This window comes from Lemur catta, chromosome 11 (assembly GCF_020740605.2).
Source record: "Lemur catta isolate mLemCat1 chromosome 11, mLemCat1.pri, whole genome shotgun sequence".
NCBI classification, from domain to species: Eukaryota; Metazoa; Chordata; class Mammalia; order Primates; family Lemuridae; genus Lemur; species Lemur catta.
Genome location: NC_059138.1, coordinates 10,796,519 through 10,817,224, shown reverse-complemented (window position 1 = coordinate 10,817,224; position 20,706 = coordinate 10,796,519). Strand labels below are relative to the sequence as shown.

The following is a 20,706-nucleotide window of genomic DNA, read 5'->3' as shown; positions in this document are numbered from 1 at the left end:
ACCCTTCTCTGGAGGTGAGTGTCTTCCAGAGGTTCCTCTTTGTGAGGTGGAGAGCATTTTCAAGGAGGGCCTGGGCTTAGCTTCCTTCTAGAACAAAGATATCTAGAGCCTGAAGAGTTGACTAGGGGAGCTGCAGAACACCTGAGCTCTGCATTAAATCCTCCCTCCATAGCAGAGAGCAGATTCATCTCTTCTCTGCCCACTGCTGGCGATAGGCACAAAGCGTTGCCATTACCTATAACCCTGCCCTCTCGTTTTCCCCCATTTCTTCCTTATATCTGCTTGCCGTTTTGTAGGGGAGCTCCAGGGAGGGAGATGCAGGTTTGCTGGGCATTGCTTTAGAGAAGAGTGAATGGAGAGAAAGCAAATAGGTTTGGGTAGTCTTTGTTCATTCACTGATTTTTTCCTCTAATCTATTTATTGATATGCTTATTTAAAATATTTATAGAGTGCATACTTTGTCAGAATCTGTTCTTGGCACTCATGATATAAGAAAGATAAAGTGAACAAGAAAGAGAAAGGACCTACCTTTGAGGTACTTGATTAAATGTGGGATTTTGATGATAAATTAATAAACAAGTAAAAGTATAATATCATTTGAGAAATTGCTGAGAACCAATAGTAAGAAAAATACAGCCTAATAGAAATTAGAGAGTGGAGGTGCACATGTATTGTTTTAGAGAAGATGAGTGGAAAGGGGCCCAAGAAGAGGAGCTATTTGAACAAAGACCTAAATGTGGTGAGGGAAGGAGCCCAGATATTCTAAGGGGCTTATTGTGAAAAATTTTGGTGTCTTCCAACACTTTTCCTTGCCCTAGGACTCCAGAGAAAACAGGTGGTCACAAAGGAGCTGATCTGCTCTGTGGAGTTTTCTGAGTACTGGAGACCATGGCAGGTTGCATACAGGCACAGACTGCCCACCGGGAGATCTTGTCCCCAGGCTGGAACCAGGGTGCTGGGAACTGGCGAATGCAGAGGCTATGTTGCCTCCACACTGTAGCTATTTTTCTTGTCTCCTGGCCCCAGAGTGGAGACTGTGTTGGGAGTTGAGAATTAAAGTTCCAGCCTCTTCATTCCCTCTGAACTCCCCTCCCCTGTGTCATCTGGTGACAAGAGGAATCAAAATTTTAGAACTAGAAGTTGTTAACTGGGAGCTGGACAGACTCTGCCTGTGTAGAGGAGAGATGAGAGATGGGGGATGGCTTTCATTGTATAAATGAACATATTGCAAATGGAGCCTATGTTTAGAGGATACAAAGGGAAAAAGTAACCATGTCTGTATGAGATTGGCTAGGAATACTTTCTTATAATTGTTGAGATGCAGCAGGACTTTGCAAGATGGAGACATAATAGACAGAGAAGACAATTTAGTTCCATTCATGGTAGGAGGGATGGTGGTATAAATGGACAGTTGTGTTCAGTGAAGCAGACAGTGTGGCTGGGTAGGGCAGAGTTGGAGGCAGGATGTCCAGTGTATTGAGAAAATATGTATATGGTGGCAGGGTGGCGTTCATGTTTATTGTATGATATTCATCCATGAACACAATAGTGTTCATCTTCTAGGACTTATACATTTATCTTTATGTATTATATATATTCTTCATAAAAGATTTAACATCAACCTTGAGTAAACAAATAGTAGAGTCATGTTGTGGAACTGAGGAGCAGGAAGGGAGTATTTCATCAACCTGGAAATGTCTTTAATCTTTTTGAGATGAGAAGCAGTGTTATATATTTTTTTGCTCTCTAGATTTCACAGGAATAAAACTCAGAACTAAATGTTGATGAATCACTCTAGTGCCACTGAATTTTACCTCCTTGGCTTCCCTGGCTCTGAAGAACTACACTATATCCTTTTTGCTATATTCTTCTTCTTCTACTTAGTGACATTAATGGGAAACACAGTCATCATCGTGATTGTCTGTGTTGATAAACGTCTGCAGTCTCCCATGTATTTCTTCCTTGGCCACCTCTCTGTCCTGGAGATCCTGGTCACCACCATAATTGTCCCTGTGATGCTTTGGGGATTGCTGCTCCCCGGGATGCAGACAATGTCTTTGACTGCATGCGTTGCCCAGCTCTTCCTATACCTTGCTGTGGGGACCATAGAGTTTGTACTACTTGGAGCGATGGCTGTGGACCGTTATGTGGCTGTTTGTAACCCTTTGAGGTACAACATCATTATGAACACTCGTACCTGCAACTTTGTGGTAGTTGTGTCATGGGTGTTTGGGTTTCTTTTTCAAATCTGGCCAGTCTATGCTACGTTTCAGCTTACTTACTGCAAATCAAATGTGGTGAACAATTTCTTCTGTGACCGAGGGCAATTGCTCAAACTCTCCTGCAATAATACTCTTTTCACAGAGTTTATCCTCTTCTTAATGGCTGTTTTTGTTCTTTTTGGCTCTCTGATCCCTACAATTGTCTCCTACACCTACATCATCTCCACCATCCTCAAGATCCCCTCAGCCTCTGGCCGGAGGAAAGCCTTCTCCACCTGTGCCTCCCACTTCACCTGTGTTGTGATCGGCTATGGCAGCTGCTTGTTCCTCTATGTGAAACCCAATCAAACGCAGGCAGCTGAGTACAACAGGGTTGTTTCCTTGATGGTTTCAGTAGTCACTCCTTTCCTGAACCCCTTCATCTTCACCCTCCGGAATGACAAAGTCATAGAGGCCCTTCGGGATGGGGTGAAACGCTGCAGTCAACTGTTCAGGAACTAGCCTTGCCCTAAGGCATTTTACATGGCAAAGCACTTATTATGGATTCTAGAATAACCGGAAAAGGACTTACTCATTTTTGAGCTACATTATAATCATTCTCATTATCAAATAATCTGTGTGCAATACAAGACTTTTAAATTATGGCTACGGGTTTTAATGTGGTTAGTTGTTAGTTGAAATTTATTATTTCTAAGACATACCTTCCTTATATATATTAGGTTATTAAGTATGGAATATCTGATTTCCTTAAGTACTAAGTTTGACAGTTCATATCGCTGACATTTCACTTTGACACTTTTTGGCTTTTTTTTTTTTATGGTGGAGGTACAATATTCTTTCAAACACACGTTTTGGCTTATGATTATCTTTCACACTTTTAGAGCAATTTTTGTGAGAAAAGTCAGAAATTCATGTTATTTTTGAATATGAGTTCCATCAAGGAACCAATGCAGCATGGACAACTTAAAATATCAATGAAGTGTTTGGGAAGGATGTGGCTCATGAATGCACAGTATGTTGATGGTTTGAAAAGTTCCATTCTGGTGATTTAATCTTGAAAATGAGCCATGTGGGTGACCTGAGAACAAGGTGGATTATAATGAGCTGAAAGCTACAGTGGAAGCGGATCCATCTCAACCTATGTGTGAATTAGCAGCAGGGTTTGATGTTACTATTCCAACAATATTGGACCATTTGAAACAAATCAGCAAGGTAAAGAAGCTGGATAGATGGGTACTGCATGAATTAAACAAGAGTCAGAAGAGAAATCATCTGGAAGCTTGCCTTTCTTTGCTATCATGACATTAAGTCAAACCATTTCTATACCGTATTGTTACATGTGATGAAAAATGGATTCTTTTTGACAATCACAAGTGTTTGGCACAATGGTCAGTTAAAGGTGAAGTGCCAAAACACAGTCCAAAACTGAATATTCATCAAAAGAAGCTAATTGTGTCTGTTTGGTGGTCCAGTGCTGGTATTATCCAATACAGCTTCATGAAACCTGGTCAATCAATTACAGTGGATGTCTACTGCAACCAATTAGATGAAACAATGAGGATGCTTGCAATTAAGCAGCCGAGATTGGTCAATAGAGACAGACCAATCTTCTTGCAAGACAATGTTCTACCACATGTGTCACAAACAATGCTGCTCAAGCTATGCAAGCTGGATTTGGAAACTCTCCGTCATCTGCCATATCACCAGACCTTGCACCACCTGACTACCATTTCTTCCAGGCTTTGGACTACTTGCAAGAAAAAATATTCAATTTTCAACAAGCTGTGGAAAATGCCTTCCACGATTTCATAGCCACTCACTCTCCAGGCTTCTTCGCTGCTGGCATAAGCAAGCTACCATTAAGATGTCAAAACTGTGCCAATATTTTAGGCACATACTTTGATTAGTTGTACTGCTTCTTGTTTGAGATATAATAACCTAAACTTTTGATTTGAAATCAGACATTTTATATTTAATGACCTAATATATGCCTTTCTAAAGTTATGATAATTTCACAACAAAACTTTTAAAACATAAATGTTAGATAGTAATGATAGACTATCTGTAAAGATTATTTATAGACTAGTGGTTGCTTAGGGCTGAGGGGAATGTAAGGATAGGGTAATGATAGCTAAGGGGTATAAGCTTTCTTTTTGAGGTGATGGTTGCAGGTATCTGTGAATATACCAAAAACTATTGAATTGCACATTTTGAATGATTTAGTTTTATGGTATATGAATTATATTTATATAAAGCTGTTAAAATAGCATGTTAGATGGTGGAGAAGTGCTATGAATAAAAGTGAAGTAGGAATGAAAGGGAATATCTATTGGGGGAGTATTGACATTTTAAATAAAGTTTTCAGGGAAAGCTTGAGAGAGATGAAGTAGTGAGACATTTGGGAATCTGTTAAAGAATATTCCAAGTATAGTGAACAATAAGTGGGAGATCCCACGGGAGGCATAGCAGAGATGGTGGGATGGAGAGCATAAAGGAAAAAGTAGGAGCAAATGGAATCAGAAAGAGGTAATTGGAATGTAGACCACGTAGAGCATTGTCAGGGCTGGATGGCAGTTGGCTGACCTAGGTTTAGCCCACATTTGGAGCCATGGAAAATGTGGCTTTGACCTCCATGTGGCTTGGTCACAAAATTTTGGAGGCACCTTTCTCTGACTTGGGTAGACTTTTATTTGCATATTATAAATGAGGAAACAAGTTCTGAGAAATTAAGTGGCTTGGCTACATTTAGATTCTATTAATAGCAAATTGAAAAGCTACTTCTTGGATGAAGATTGCAATATCAAATCCCCCACAAAGTGCCTTTCCTAATTTTATTGCCATTGAGATAAATAGAGGGAGTCTTATGTAATATGTACAAGTATTTTGTGAGATGGAGTATTACTATCTTATTTTATAGGTAAGGAAACTAAGCCGCAGGAAGGGTAAGAAATCTGTACAGATTCACACAGTATACTCACAGCAAAGTCAAAACTCAAACCCAATGATTTGCTAAATTTCCATTGCTTTTTTTTTTTTAAAATCCCATACCACTGATGTCTAATGAATGACACATTTATTTACCCTTCTAAGGATCCAGCACCCTCTCCTCAGTAATGGGCTTAAACCAAAGTCCACCTATTTCCTAATACTCCCCACCCTTACACCAGTCCACTGGGCTGCTTTTGGAACTTGCACAAAATTTCCTCCTTATTTTGGGGGAAATTTGAGCTGTCTACTAGGGAAATAAATAGATTTCTACATTTCCTGATCTTAAAAGTCTGAAACTATTCTGTCATAAAATAGGAAGTGAGGCAACTACAGTTTCTTCTTCTCAAAACAGAAGGATTATGATTTTTTTCCTACTGTCTGAGCTCTGGGTCTTAACTTTGGGTAGAGTTCTGTTGATTCTCTTCTCCATCATGAACTCTGCCTTTCTTCCCTGCTCAACTGTGACACTTGTTCTTTGCTAACACCATCAGAGAACTTGTATCTCCACAAAGTACTAATATAATTCCAATTTCCACCCCACTCCAAACAGAAATTATTTCTGGTAACCTCCTTAAAGTAAGTTCTAACACCTAATGTGTTATCTCATTTTTAAAAATTGTAAGTGGCCATGCAAAAGAACCAAAAATTATGAACCCTAGGAATTTAGAAACAGAACTTAGTGTTGTAATAAAAATAAAATTTATAGCAATTTAGTTTGATAGACATATGTTATATACAATCATTACTGTGGTACGTTTCAATTAGACAAAAATGGCAAGCACTTAGGTGAGTATAATTTCCAATAGTTTTACATGGTCTTCTCTTATGGTTTAATTATTGTTACTCAAAACATACAAGGAATCTTTTTTCTCTTTCTTATGTACCGAGGAGGGTATGTAGCTGATGTCTTGTGTGTAGAGAGCAGCCAGCGTGCTCCAAAACTTTCCTGCCTCTGTGGCTAAATGAACTCCCTCTCTCCTCTCTCCTATGATTTCCATTTGTCCCTGGTGTTACTTTTCTATTGTGTGCCTACTCCTTGACTCCACTCAATGCTTTATTGAGCATCCTCCCCTTGTTCCACTCCTTGGTCAACTAGTCTAGTCCTGGGTCAACGTAGTACCAACCAGAGCAAGGCTTCTTGGGGTCCGTAGGCTTCACCTGGTATCAGGGTCTCTCTAGAACTGAAGGGAGGAATATGTCGTGACCATTGGAGCCCAAAAGACTATCCCAAATTTTAAAAATGTACTCAATATGGTCATGTACTCAAAACGTGCAGAGCAAAGGTAGTCTGCTTATTCAACTTCTGTTGCAAATTTTGGTTGCAAAGGTGTTTTATATGCAATGATGGAGTTTCAGAATAGGACAAGAAAATTTTTAGCTTGGTGTCTCTTTAGGGCTTTGCTGAAGAACAGATATCTAGTTTGTGTGGTCCCCCTAGCTGTCTGGTTTTCTTCAAAAGGGTCTCTGAGCAAATTCCTGTCCTACCCAGACCCTTTCCCTTTCCATAAATGATGCTCTCTCTGCTCCACACTTGGCAGTAGGAGTCCTTCCCAAGGCCTGGCCTCAACTCAGACTGAGGAAGACCTTTGCTTTTCCAAATGTGAGGTGAGAGGTGGATGGGGATTCTCTAAGGAACAGAGATGAGGTCATAGAAGCTGAGTTTATCCCTCTTCCATCATGCTACTTTCTAAATAATGTTCACACCTGCTCAATCTGCTGTTGCTCCCTGGTAGTGTGGTCATGTGCTCTGAGGATAAAAGGATAAAAATGAAACAGACTCTGTCCACAGGCTAAACCCAGTTGATCCATCAGAAATGTTCAGTTTTATAGAATCAGACCTCATCTCTGTTCCAACTGAGTTGTCTCCATAAAACTGACCCTGTATCCTGGAGATGACCAGCATCCAGTCCCCCAAAGCAGAATACAGAAGCTCATTTTCCCAAACAGGCAAGGGCCTCTACTAGGGAACAGATAGATAAAAGAATCATTGACCAGACAAGCAAAAAGAGTTGCAGGTGTGACTCTCATAGGAAACGTGGCCTTGGGAATTGCTGGCTAAGAATGGAGAGTTTGCCTCGATCTGCCAGTAACCTGTGGCTGACTGACAAAATAATTTGATGTTCTGTATTTCTTGGACCATTTGCAATTATAAATATTCTCTTTTGCTGTCTCCATAAGTGTATTTGTTCTTGTCACAGAGAACAGGGATCATTTGGCATTCTTCTCGCAGATCCTGCGGTAGCTGGTATCACATAATGCAGCATCAAATGTCTTTGTTAGGCCAATGGTCACACAGTTGAAATTCTGATTCCAATTGGTAACACTGAATGAGAAAAGAAAGCGTGGTTAAAGCTCATCATTTCAGCCCCACCTCTTCCTGATTCCAGAGTGAGAGTCTGCCAGGCGTTGTGCTTGGAGGGACAGCAGGCTGACTGGACCCACACACGCCTCCTCTGGAGCGGCTTCCTTTCCAACTCAGAATCCCTCTCCTAAATCCAGTCCCCAAATCCAGTTCTAAATCCACCCTTTCCTGTCAACTCTCCTGTGAGCTTGTATGGATTCACAGTCTCTAGCATATCATGAACTGTCCCTTCTTCTCCCAGAAGTAATGTTTAGTGCTGTATGCATGTTCACTGCAGGAGGACCAAAAGAAGGGAGACGGAGATTGCTCATTCTTTCCTGGAGCCCAGCCTGCTTCAGGAACACCTGGTGGAGGCATCTGTTGGCTCTCCCACCTCTTGTTCTGATGTAGGATCAAACAGTGGCTCTACCACTTCCTAGCCTTATGATAGTCAACACATTTCTAAACTTTTCTTGTCCTCAGGTCAACTGTGTGCTAAATGGAAAGTGATAAAAACTTTTTCCATAGCATCACGGTGAATACTACAGGAAATAACATGTACAAAGTGCTTAGCTTAGTGCTTGGCATTTACTAGACTCTGAATAAATATAAATTTCCTTCCTTCTATGGGGAAGCCAAGTTACAGGCTGGGGAACTGACTCGCTCTGTCTGAGTCAACATTTTCATATGAACACTAGGAATATTATGTTCTCCACCAACACTTATCTTTATGGAATGATTCATAGGAGATAGCTCTTGGGAGTTTGAAGTTCATAGCTTTAAGGCATAGACAAGTTTTTTTAAAATAATAACCTTTCTTTAGATAAAGAAGCCATATCTGGGGAAACTTGTAGGCATCTTGTAGGATCTTGATTTGAACAAAATAATTAGTTACATGAATACTCTTCTCTCCTTTATGAATATTTGATATTTCCCATAATAAAAAGTACATAAGAATGTGTCTCAGGGAATAGGTAGGTTGGAAGAAGGGTGAAGAGCAGAACACAGTCAAGTCTCAGCCTTTGAGCTATTCCAGAAGGAACCCACAAGTCCCATGTTTGGTGTCTTGAGGCAAACCAAGATCCCCAGAAAAATGTGAGATATCCACATACTTGCCATTGAACGCAGAGTTGTTGATCCAACGCCACCTCTTCTCTGCATGCTGATATATTAAGCCAATAAAATACTTTTCAGCACTTGTTATGTTTTGGAGAAATTTCTAGAAATTAAAAAAAAAACAGTTCAATAGCGAGTTCTTTACTGATGCCTCCCTTGAACCAATGGACCCACGATTATATCTGGTTCTGGGAACAAAAAAGGCTGGTAGGGGACTCTGGGACTGGCTATGGCTGGCACACACCACCAGCCCCGGGGAGTGGTTGTCAAGCTTTGCAGGGCATCCACATCACCCGAGCCTTGTTAAAACACACACTGTGGCTCTGGTTCTGCAGGTCTCCTGTAGGGAACCAAGAATTTGCCTTCCTAACAAATGCCCAGGTGATGCTGAGGCTCTCTCTAGGAACCACCCTGTGAGAATGATGGGGAAGGTGTGGTGTACAACCCCAAACATGTGCCGTGCTGCTCAGCATAGGGTTGTTTTCTTTGCCTGAGGTTTTATATTCCAAATAAATTTGAGTCAAGTGATAACAGAATGTGTTTATATTCCTTGAGTACTTAGCAAAGGAAAACACAGAGATTTAAAAGTGTGTTGCTAAAGCAGGTAATTCAAGGAGAAATAATCAAGTGCCTAATGAATATTTACTAAGTTGAGACTAGTCCAAGACATCTTCATTTCTGTATTCAACTGATGAATCACAAATCACCCAAGCCAGAAGTCTTTCTTGTACTCATCACATACCTTCCATAATCAGTGGGTATCCAAGTATTATTCTCTCCACCCCACAGGTGTTTCCTTAGTTCCTCCTTTCTTAATGTTTTACTTTTCTGAAATATCTCATTTCATTAAGTTTTTGTATTAATTACTGAATTTACTCATTTGCCCAACATTTTTGGGGGTGTCTATTATGTGCCAGGCATTGTACTAGGCTGGGAACATGGAAACAAATATATTTCTCCTCAAAGAAATTATGATTTAAAGCAGGGGTTGGCAGCCTCCAGCCAGTGAGCCAAATTCAGAATGCAGCCTGTTTTTGTAAATAAAGTTTTATTGGAATGCTCCCAGGCCCATTTATTTACATATTATCTATGGCTGCTTTTGAGCTATAACAGCAGAGTTGAGTAGTTGTGACAGAGACCTGTGACCTGAAAAAACTTAAAACATGCATATATTATCTGGCCCTTTGAGAAAAAAGTTTACTGACCCATGGTCGGAAGTGAGGGTCCTTAATCCTTAACTCTCATGCTGGAAGCCATGGATGGTTTCCAAGGGGATCTATGAAGCCATTTGAATTTTATTCTAAATTTCATGCTTATGTAATGTTTCTGGAAAGAGGTGCATATATTTCATCACTGTTTTTAAAAATTCATTGATCCATCACGTTGGAGAATCACAGGTTTAATAAAAGAAGACAGATGAGTTAACCAGTGTAGTGAGGTATCACAGGTGTAGTGCTAGGAAATACCTACTAGATCTGGCACAGGCAGAAAGGAGGAAGTGATCATTCTACATGGATTTGAAGTTTTTCTAGAAAGACTATAGATGAGGTGATACTTGAGACAAATTTGGGGAGACAGCTAACAGTTTGTCAGACCAATGGTAGGGGAGGATGTGGACTTCCTAGAAGAGAGAACACCAGATTGCAGGCAGCCTGGGAAGCAGCCTGCAGCACCTGAAGAACCACAGGATGCTCAGCATGGCTGGTGCAGAGGTGGGAAGGAGGTGGGTTGAGAGACAAGGCTGGAGGGAAGGAAAGAACTGGGCTCTACAAGGCCTGATACATCATGCTAGGAAAACAGGACTTTAACCCATTTTAATTTAGAAAATGGCACAGACAATTTAGAGCCTTAGAAACATTATGATGTCAGTTCTGAGAAGGATAGGTAAGAAGAGGGCAACACTGGAGGCAAAGAAATGAATTAAAAGAATTCTGAAGAAATCCAGGTGAGAACTGGACGATATATTGTGGGGATAGAGAGGAAAGGACTTAGTTAGCAATTAATTTGGGAGGAAGAGAGAAGGTAGAGTCCCAGAAAACTTTCTGCATTAAATCTTGGGTGATATGACTACTCACTAGTATTTGGAACACAAGAGGAGGAGCAGTTGGGGTCCAGTATAATTGGCTTAGCTTTGAACATGGCGAGTTTGTGGAACTTTTGAAACATCAAAGTAAAATTTGGTATACTGTCTAGTGTGGAGAAGGCTGAGCTGGAGATACAGACTTAAGAGTTGTGAGCAAACCATTGGCGTGACGAGCTTTTTCTGGGATTAGCATGGAGTATAAGTGGTGGAGAATGCCATGGATGGAACTTGGGATGCACCAAAACTGAGGGCTGAGTAGAGGAAACGAGGCCATCAACTTCTTACCCTAACCCCCATCTTCCCTTCTTCTTCCCTCCTTTCCTCCTTTCTCCCACTGTCTTGTTCCTAGTTTTCTATTTTAAGGTATTTTTCCTTCCCACCTGGGACCTTGGCCCTAAGTCTGCAGCATTCTGATTCCTGCCCCTTGTTGGTCATCTGTTGCCCAGATTCAGAGAAAAAGACCCTTTTACAAATTCTTCTCAATCCTAGGAGGACTTTTCAGAGGAGTGGTAAAGGGATTGAGGGGAGAGAAACAAGAATAGTGTGTGTAGCACAGTGCCTGGCACTTAGCAAATGCTTAGGATTTAAAAGAGAGGCATCTGTAGACTAAAATGCATTAAAGTCTAAAATTGATTAATGTATGGGTTTTGAAGGCAGAGAGATCTGAATTCAATTCCACATGCTGTCATTTAGGTTTATGACTTTGATCAAACTACTTTTCTGTGCCCTTGTTGCCTCACTTATAAAATATAGATAATTACTCATCCTTGAGTTGTTATGAGGTTAATGAGATAATGCAATAAAGCTCTTTGCACAGTGTTATCTGTTTTTATTATCATGATCATAAACTACAAACTCAGTTCTATGACCTTTGTTTTTCATATTACTGATTTTTGTTAATTCACATCATCTTTATTTATTATGCAGATGGGGATGATACATTGACATCTCACCCCTATGAAGTACGCTGTAGTTTTTAAACAACTTTTATACACATGAGCTGATTTGGTCATTCCCTGCACTTTAAATGTCTTGGCCCATCCCCAGGGTACCAGCTCACTATTGTGCCTTATGGGAAAGGCCACAGAGTGTGGATTTCTGTAGCTCAGATGAATCTGAAGAACACACTCCACTGCTCCTGAGAAGACTTTCCCAACAAGGAGCTTGAGCTTCTCAGCCAGTCACCTCTCCCTTCCTCACCCACCCCACCCCTGCTCCACCAAATTGCCCCAGCATTCCACCCACTGAGGCTGGGTAGGGTGGGCTGCTTGAATGCACCATTCCAGTGCTCTTACCAGTTTCTCTAGTGTGTTGACAATTGCCAAAGTGGCACCTTCCCTTTCACAAAAGTCCTTACTTTTGTTCCAAGATGATTCAGAAGTGGATAAGAAAAAACATCTTCCTTGATAAAAGTCCCACTCTTTTGGGCAGACTGAAGAGATCCAAGAAAAGAGAGTATGAGATTAGTGGTTTGGGGTGTGAACCCTGGAAATGAGTCACAAAATAGTGGAACATGGGTTTCTTTATAAGGATTATATTATCACAAATCATCCTCAATCTGGGAAAAAATTCCACCCAGTCTAGTGTGTTTCCCTGTGGATAATATGAAGGGAATGAACTGGAAGGTCTTTATGGCCCCTTTGAGCAAAAAAGTTCGTAAGAAAGGAGGCAATGGGAAGGAAAAGTCTCTAGGAATTCAGCATCTAAGAACCCAGGGGATGGAGAGGAGGTTATAACCATACCTGTTCCATAGCTGCTTGTGGGAATGAAGCTGTTGGGACTTGGGGAAAGGCTCCCAAAAATCTGTGAGACTGAAATGAAAAGGAAACCTGAAGGTTACCATACAAAGAATACAATACAAAAACATCAGTTTGGGCTGTGACTATTTGTCTCTGAATTGTGGAGATGACAGGGAACTCTTGGTCACTCTGAGCTAGAAATTTTCAGATACTTTCTTTCTTTGAACCATCCATCAAACTACTACCATTATTTGTCATGCTCTATACCTAAAGTCCTATTTCATGTCTTCCTTTTCTGGTGTGGCAATAGGTGTGAAATGCTGAGAAAAAGAACAGGAGAAAGGAAAGTAGTGGAGGAATTTAGTATCAGAGGGGAAGTCTCTCACTCTTTTCTTATATATACCTGTGACGGTGTTATCCCAGAAGAGCTGTTGGGAGCACTTCTATCCCAGGCTCCACACACCATCTTTGATTTTTTCCTTATATCTGGTGCCCCAAAGCCTATATGAAAACTCATAATCCTGAGAAGCTCTTGGACTCTTCTCTCATCAGCACTGTATCTGCTCTAAGGGTTGAGGCTAATTGGAACAAGTTTCAAGACCAAGGGGGCATTGGCAGAGGAGGGAGCAGGTGAATGAATGTTCCAGAGATTTCCTATAAGCAGAGATGGATCCATTCATTTCTTTAATTACAAATAGGGACTTCATTTTCCTAGGAGCACTGGCTGTCTAAGCAGACAGCTGCAATGGCTTCAGAGGCTGGTCCAACCTCTTTTCTGCAGTCCCAGTTATTTGTCCATTGTGGTTGAAGATCACTTTATTTTACCCTGACACCAAATTAGTTACTTACAATTCTGTTAATAAAACGGACAAGTTAGTGTTAACTTTTTATTTCAGTTGCCAGTTCATAGACTATTAATGGGAAATATGGAACTCTCTGACACAGTGGAGATGTGTATATGTTTTTTTGTGAATATATTCATTTATTCATATTCATATTTCTTTTGTGCTCTCTTAAGTGATAGCAATTATACTTTCAGATTGGGGCATTATTATTATTATTTTTTTTTTTTACAGAGTCTATGAACTGGGAACTGAAATAAAAAATGGATGCTAATTCACTGGTTTTCATAAGAATAAAATAAGTTATCATTCACTTCTTGTTTCCACTTACAGTTCATAGACTTCTTGAGTAATATTATGTGTGTGTGTATATATACATATGTATGTATACATGTATATACACAATAGCCTGGTTTTCATCAGAAACTATTAATACGTTGGGATTACAACTGAAAGATCCTGATAAATATTTTATGAGTATATTCTCTATACAGCTCACTGTGCCAGGTGTCTCAGTTGACACAAAGATAAATAAGAAATGGTCTTTCTCCTAAAGATGTCAACAGTAATATGTTAAGAGGAAGTGAGAGGGAGGTCTCCAGAAAGGCTTCAAGAGAAAGAGCCATGCCTTATTCATCTCTTCATCCTCCACAGCTTCTGGCATGGACCTTGTGCTTAAGATGACAGTTGATCAATAGCTACTGTTTTTGTTCCTCTTCTATGCACAGTACTTGGCACAAAATGGTGCTTAATATGATCTTTTTTTTTTTGGTGGTGGTACATAGGTTTATTATAATAATTCCTTATATGTATATACCACTTCAGAATCTATAAAGCATGTTCGCATCATATTACAATGATTACCAGTAAGTTACTCTCACATCCAGAAGGTAAACTGATTATCAGAAATTTCCCTCAGTCTGATATTTGTTTCCCAATCTATAAAAGGAAGGGAATTAGAAGATTTTTTAGGGTCCCTTTGTGAAAAAGAATTTCTTGGGAAAGGAGGCCCTGAGGAAGATCTCTAAGAGCTCTGCACAGGAGAAGCTGGGTGGTGGACAGGAGCTTACCACCATGCACATTACCTGTTCCGTAGCTCCCTGTGGGGATGAAGCCATCATTACTTTTGCCAAAAATCTGTGGGACTGCAAAGAAAATCAGCTGTTGGCTCAGCCCCAAATGTGGCTGCATGATGAATGTAGCAGATAAGCATCACCACAGGGGCTGTGAGGGAAACGCTGAACTCTCTGACCCAGTCAGTGGATGTGTATGTGGGGTTTTTTGTGTGTGAATATGTTTACTTACTCATGTTCGTATTTCCTTCTTGCTCTCTCAAGTGATAGAAATTGCGCCTTCAGGTTGGGCCATGAGAAAGACATCTATTACCCAACTGCCTCTTACTCACATTTCCTTCCTCATTTATTCTCCCCACTGGCTTCTGGGGCTGGAGAATATTCTACTTGCTGAATTTCAGTAAAATCCTTTGATATGAGGCTTCTTTTACTAAGCATTTGGATGAATTGTGTTACATGAACATAAAGAGAAATTTCTCCCTCAGTTAAATCTTGTTACCTTATGAACTGGAGCTGTGTTTTCAAATTTTAGCAACAATAATAATCACTGCCAAGTACTTTAGCTCATATTACCCAACAAATAATCTAGTAACAAAAGCTTTGTATGGGGTTCTAACCATCAGACACTGATCAGTTCTGTATCTCGGAGGTAGACAAAGGAACCTGGCCCATTGTGTGTGTTGGGGAGTGAGAAGGCCATTGTCAATTGCCCTTGGGCTGGGTCTATTGCCCTCAGGTGGACAGATTTGGGCACTTAACCTTTACACTCAACCTTGCATTCTGATAGAAGAGTCAAAGAGCAAGATGATGTGGAGGTTGGGTCAAAGGTTGCCCAAATACTCACAATACAGCAGAAATAAGGTCATTCCAACAACTTTAAGCACCACTACGATAAGCCCAGAGATTATCATGTGCCAGTTCATGATGAAGGAGATTCTGGGGTCTGTAGGGATTAGAGCACAACAGCATCAGACTCTGGAGACAAGGATGCTTTTCACCAGGACACATCCCAGGCTCTAGCTCAGAGCACCCGTGGATGCTTAGAAGACAGGCAAGCCATTGACAGGTACAAGGAGGAGACAGCATGGGCTTAGAATGTGGATAGGACCCTGTGCCGACTGGAGCCTCTGAACGTGGCATGCTTCCTCTCCTTCACCTGTCCCTTACTCCAGACCTCAGCCCTATCCCCGTTTGTGGCATCCTAAACTCTGTCTAATAAGTAAATAGTCTCCTGTATTTTGAGAACCCTTAGCCTTGAAATGACTCTTGATCCCAAGGACCTTAGTCTGTAGTCTTGGCCATACTGACTTCAGTTGTCAGAAGACTCAATCCTCAAAATGTCAAGGGTTGGGGACAGGCTGGACAGGTGTCCCTGAAGGTCTTGGCATTGGGGAAGAGCCAACAGTCTGCACAGAGAGGACAGACACAGACTTACCTGCTCTCTCCCTGGAAGGCTGGGCTGGTGCAGGTGGGGGTCTTTCCAGGGGCCTGAGATTGGTGTGGACAGAGGCCCCGTCTCCTGAGAATATGCTCCTTCTGCTCAGGCAACGTTCTTCCTTCCTCACAGTCTCTGTCTTGACAGAATCCCCAAGCAAACACTTCTTCCTGTTCTTGGCAAAGGGAGCAGGCGGGGCAAAGAGGGGAAGGGAATCTCTAATTTCCACGGCAAGAGAAAAGTGCCTGCCAGGGGAGTTCTTATACAGGGGAACATTTTTAGGTGAATTTAGAAAACAAAATACTTTGATAAAGATTCATTCTGCCTCTGTGTCTGAATATCCTTGAAATACAATGGGAAGAAAATGTAGTAAAGTGTTAACAAGTAGTGAATCTGGGTAAAGAGTATCTGGAAGTTATTTGTACTTTCCCTATGACATTTCTACAAGTCTGAAATCAAGTCAAAATAAAAATGTTAAGAAAAGTTATCTATCTAGAACTTAAAAAAAATCAAACAACCCCATCAATAAATGGGCAAAGGAAATGAACAGAAACTTTTCAAAAGAAGACAGAATAATGGCCAGCAAACATAAAAAAATGCTCAACATCTCTAATCATTAGAGAAATGCAAATCAAAACCACAATGAGATATCACCTAACGCCAGTGAGATTGGCCTCTATCAAAAAAATCCCAATACAATAAATGCTGGCGAGTATGTGGAGAGACGGGAACACTCTTACACTGCTGGTGGGACTGCAAATTGGTGCAACCTCTGCTGAAAAGAATTTGGAGATACCTCAAAGAGTTAAAAATAGACATACTGTTTGATCCAGCAATAGCACTATTAGGCATCTACCCAAAAGAGCAAAAGATATTCTATAAAAAAGACATCTGCATTAGAATGTTTATAGCAGCACAATTCATAGTTGCAAAGATGTGGAAACAACTCAAGTGCCCATCAATATAAGAGTGGATTAATAAAATGTGGTATTATGTATACCATGGAGTTCTACTGAGCCACAAAAAACAATGGTGATCTAGTACCTCTTGTATTATCCTGGATAGAGCTGGAGCCCATTCTACTAAGTGAAGTATCACAAGAATGGAAAAACAAGCACCACATGTACTCACCATCAAATTGGTATTAAATGATTAACACTTAAGTGCACGTATAGTAATAACATTCATTGAGTGTTGGGCAGGAGGCAGGGGGAGCAGGGGATGGGTTTTTTCACACCTAATGGGTGCAGTGCGTATCATCTGGGGGATGGACACACTTGAAGCTCTGACTCAGGTGGGGCAAAGGCAATATTTGTAACCTAAACATTTGTGCCCCCATAATATGCTGAAAAAAATTTGTGTGATATTCTTTATATTAAATAACAATTTTGCTGTCATAGTTTTCAAGAATGAGAATTTATGTGCTAGACCATCTCCAAAAATATTGATTTCTGATTAAAACTTTGTATCTTAAATAACCACCTTGAAGTATGGATTTTGATCATAATACTTCACATGATAACTAACCACCCCTAGTTTGTAAATAGAGTTAACTTATGTCCACCCATACCATATTATTAATACTATGTTATTTTATAGTAAATTGCCATTCAGATAATATAATGCCCTAGAATTCATAGAATGCACAGAAAAAGGCTGCTTTGGAAGCAATTAGAAGGGTCCTCTAGAAGAACTGTTATATACACGCTAACCTGTTGTGTCAGGGCTTGGAGGTGAGGGGAGGCTGTGGGGCCTGGGGACAGGATGATTTAGAGCCTATGGGAAGGCTGTCAGGTTCTAGAGCCTACTAGGAACAGGTATCCCAGGGAAACACACTTGGCTGCCACTTTGTACAGTGGCTCACTGAATCAATTGGAAGTCCTATTGCAGAGGACAGTCATTCCACTTGGATGATGAGGACATTACCCCATTGATATAAGGCTTCCACAGCACCAAGCAATGCTCGGCAGTCAGACTTCCTGCTCAGGTTGTCTCTAGCCTGGCGACACAGAGCTAGAGTAATAAGAAACTTCTTCCTCCTTCATCTAGTTCTACAAAATTTGACCCTTTCAATATTTATCAGGACCTATCACAACTTTGAATATAAATAAAACACTCTTATCTGCTACTGTAAAGTTTAACAAATAAGAAAAAAAGTCAATGGATATGCAAGGATGTAGTAGTAACTGAAAACAAGTGGAACATTATGAAGCAAGACATCTAATGTCCATCTGTGAAACAAAATTATTACAAGATGTAGGAAATGTTAGAAAACACTTCATTCATGTTTTTATTAAGATTTTAGAGAACACTTATTATATAATATAAAAAGAATATGACTTAATATATTAATATCATGAAGTGGACAGACAAATTAATTGCTGATTTAAAAAAATCAGTGGCATGAAAGGCTCTGAATAGCTGATTGGATACAATGGAAAAAGGGGAAAATTAGAAGATATTACTCAAATGTTAATTCAGAATTCAGGAAAAAAGGAAAAGAAAGAAATAGAGGAGAAATAAAAAGAGTTTTGATGTTAGATCCAACAGATCCTCACATACATTGCGGCTTGCAAAAGAGAAAGTATGAAAATATAATAGATACAAGAACAGCAATAATCTAAGAAATAGTGGAAGAAAATGTAAGTGGAAAAGTTGAAAATTCGGCAAAATCAATGAAAAGAACTCTAAACTTGATAAATTCTGATGATTCAATTCTTAAAAAAGAATAAAATTCTAGTGGCCTCTAGGTAGAAAAATCTATGAAGGAAATAAAATATTAGGGTTTTTTTCAGATTTTTGTTAAAAAAAACTCTAAATCATAGATGATCATAGATCAATATCTAGAGTTTTGATGGAGAAAAATTGTGACTCAGGAACTAATAATAAAAGTGAAAGTACAATACAGAATTTAACTTAAAATTGCTCAGGGATGTGGCTGTTAGAACTCTGAGTTTATAGCCCAAGTCCCACTCTCTCCAAACCCAGACTGTTCCCAGCTTGTCTGGTTCCTGGACTCCAGGCCTAACTGACAAGAAGCCCGGTAAGAAGAAAGGATCTGTCCTCTCTAGTCTGGAAACAGCTTCCTATAGGAGAATTCCTCAGGGCTATGTGCTTAGACTGTGGCCCCTCAATAGAAAACTGACACCAGAATATAACAGTCTGTCATTATATTGTGGGTTAATCAGCCTAAATAGCACCTTTTTAAAAGTTTATTTCACAGTTATCTGTCTCAGCTTATCTCTTGTGAGTTCAAACATGAGTAAGTGCTCAAACAAAAAAACATACTCCCTCTCTCACACCCCATTAGAGAGGGGTTGCAAATTGGTAGCAGAGGTTGCAAACTGGGGGCCCCCAGATTGCATTCAGTATAAAGCTATATTTAGTTTCATTTGTTCAACATTTTAAAAAATTTGGATCACTATGTTAAAGTGTGGGAGATTTTAACAGATGTCCAGGTACCTAGAAGATCTGACACATTTCCACATATGCACATTCCCACACATGGGCAGTCAGCTGGAGCCGAGTCAGGGCTTGCCAAGTCTGTCTCTAGTCTCACCACCCCTTGAGAAGGAAGGAATCCAGTTGCCAGCTATTGTCATGTATGCAAAGCTGTTTTTCTTAGAGTAGAGCAAGAGCTGTTTAAAGTCATGCCTCAACTGAAAAGGAGAAAACAAAAGATAGAATGAAGAGCTTCCATGCTTCCACAACAATGGGCTAGGACATATTTCTTTTGAAAAGTAGACAATATTTTATGTTTTGAAAATACAAAATGTGTCTTTGTCAAAAAATACAACTAAGATGTCATTATGAAACAAATGAAAGAACAACTGCTATATAAAAAAGATGCATGATGAAAACTTAATTAACTAAAAGAAAGAACTAGAATTTCCACAGGATGCAAACAAAATAAGTGATACTATTACAAAAAAGTAGTCATACATCTTTTACAGACGAGTTTTCCAAAGACTGTCTATGGAGTGAAGAAGAAACTAAATGACTTTAACAGAATCAAACATTTGCAAATATATTCTAGCCAGAGATACTGTTGCTGAGAATATTGACCATGACCAAGAACTTATTGGAGAAAAATGAAATATTCTGTGGTGTTTTAATATTGAGGGAAGCAAAGATAGAGATAATAATTCTAAGGAGCTAGTTATATTTACTTGTGGTTATGGATGAAAGATTTTTTGCAACCAATGGATTTATTAAAATGGTACCCATGATATATAAAACATCAAGAAATGACTTATTTTGTGTGCCAAGAAGAACCTTGATATTTTACTGGAGAAAGATCAAATTAGTAAACATGACTAAAGAGAAATTCTGTGATAGTACATCTTAAAGACAAACTTAGCTCAAAACCACTGTGGCAACATTTTGCAACGGCAGGGAACTGAAGTCTGTTATTGCATCATTCATCAGGAAACACATTGTGCTAATGTATTTAGGGATGTGCCAGTTAACACTGTGTACCACAAGTGCTTTAATGTTTGGAACCACAAAAAATCCAGGGCTATGCATGATGAATTGGATTCACAACACAATAGTCTGTTGTACTGCACACATGTACTAAACAGCATTAGCAATGAACAAAAGGAAGGTACATAGAGATTTAAAATAACCTTACATTACATTGACTTTGAGGTGTACATTATTTTTCAGTTTCTGAATTTAGGACATATCTGGTCAATGATAAGAAAGCATTGTATAATATTTAAATAGGCAGATCTTAATTTTTCTCCCTTAGTGATATATAAAATAATGGTGCACCTTACAATTGATGTTATCTTAGATTGTATGAAATATGATTGTAAGAGAATACCACAAAATTAAGTCATTTACTATTTTAAACTTACACAAA

At 39.7% G+C, this 20,706-nt stretch overlaps 2 protein-coding genes across 4 annotated transcripts; one reads left to right on the top strand and one right to left on the bottom strand.

The window, feature by feature from the left end:
- The first annotated feature begins 1,743 nt into the window (after positions 1-1,743).
- Positions 1,744-2,804, top strand: LOC123647320 (olfactory receptor 9A4). The gene has a single exon (XM_045564685.1). It carries the CDS (start codon positions 1,779-1,781, stop codon positions 2,721-2,723), a length of 945 nt encoding a protein of 314 aa, XP_045420641.1. The 5' UTR covers positions 1,744-1,778; the 3' UTR covers positions 2,724-2,804.
- A 4,566-nt stretch (positions 2,805-7,370) lies between these two features.
- CLEC5A (C-type lectin domain containing 5A) lies at positions 7,371-16,008 on the bottom strand. 3 transcript variants are annotated; one of them, XM_045564786.1, is made up of 7 exons: positions 15,840-16,008; positions 15,249-15,347; positions 14,417-14,476; positions 12,493-12,561; positions 12,046-12,182; positions 8,664-8,770; positions 7,371-7,533 (listed from the first exon to the last, which is right to left on the bottom strand). In XM_045564786.1, exons 2-7 carry the CDS (start codon positions 15,325-15,327, stop codon positions 7,419-7,421), a joined length of 567 nt encoding a protein of 188 aa, XP_045420742.1. In that variant the 5' UTR covers positions 15,328-15,347; positions 15,840-16,008; the 3' UTR covers positions 7,371-7,418. The 3 variants fall into 3 exon arrangements, with proteins under 3 accessions (XP_045420742.1, XP_045420741.1, XP_045420740.1); XM_045564785.1 differs by having other exon boundaries at positions 8,668-8,770; positions 15,840-15,923; XM_045564784.1 differs by lacking the exon at positions 14,417-14,476 and having other exon boundaries at positions 15,840-15,923.
- Positions 16,009-20,706: the final 4,698 nt, after the last annotated feature.

Excerpts from the sequence above, each read along its gene's own strand:
- LOC123647320 (XM_045564685.1), top strand. The coding sequence starts at position 1,779 with ATGTTGATGAATCACTCTAGTGCCACTGAATTTTACCTCCTTGGCTTC.
- CLEC5A (XM_045564786.1), bottom strand. The coding sequence starts at position 15,327 with ATGAACTGGCACATGATAATCTCTGGGCTTATCGTAGTGGTGCTTAAA. Across the intron at positions 8,771-12,045 it reads TCAACACACTAGAGAAACTG|AAATTTCTCCAAAACATAAC; the intron begins GTAAGAGCACTG and ends TTTAATTTCTAG. Across the intron at positions 7,534-8,663 it reads AACTCTGCGTTCAATGGCAA|TGTTACCAATTGGAATCAGA; the intron begins GTATGTGGATAT and ends TTTCTCATTCAG.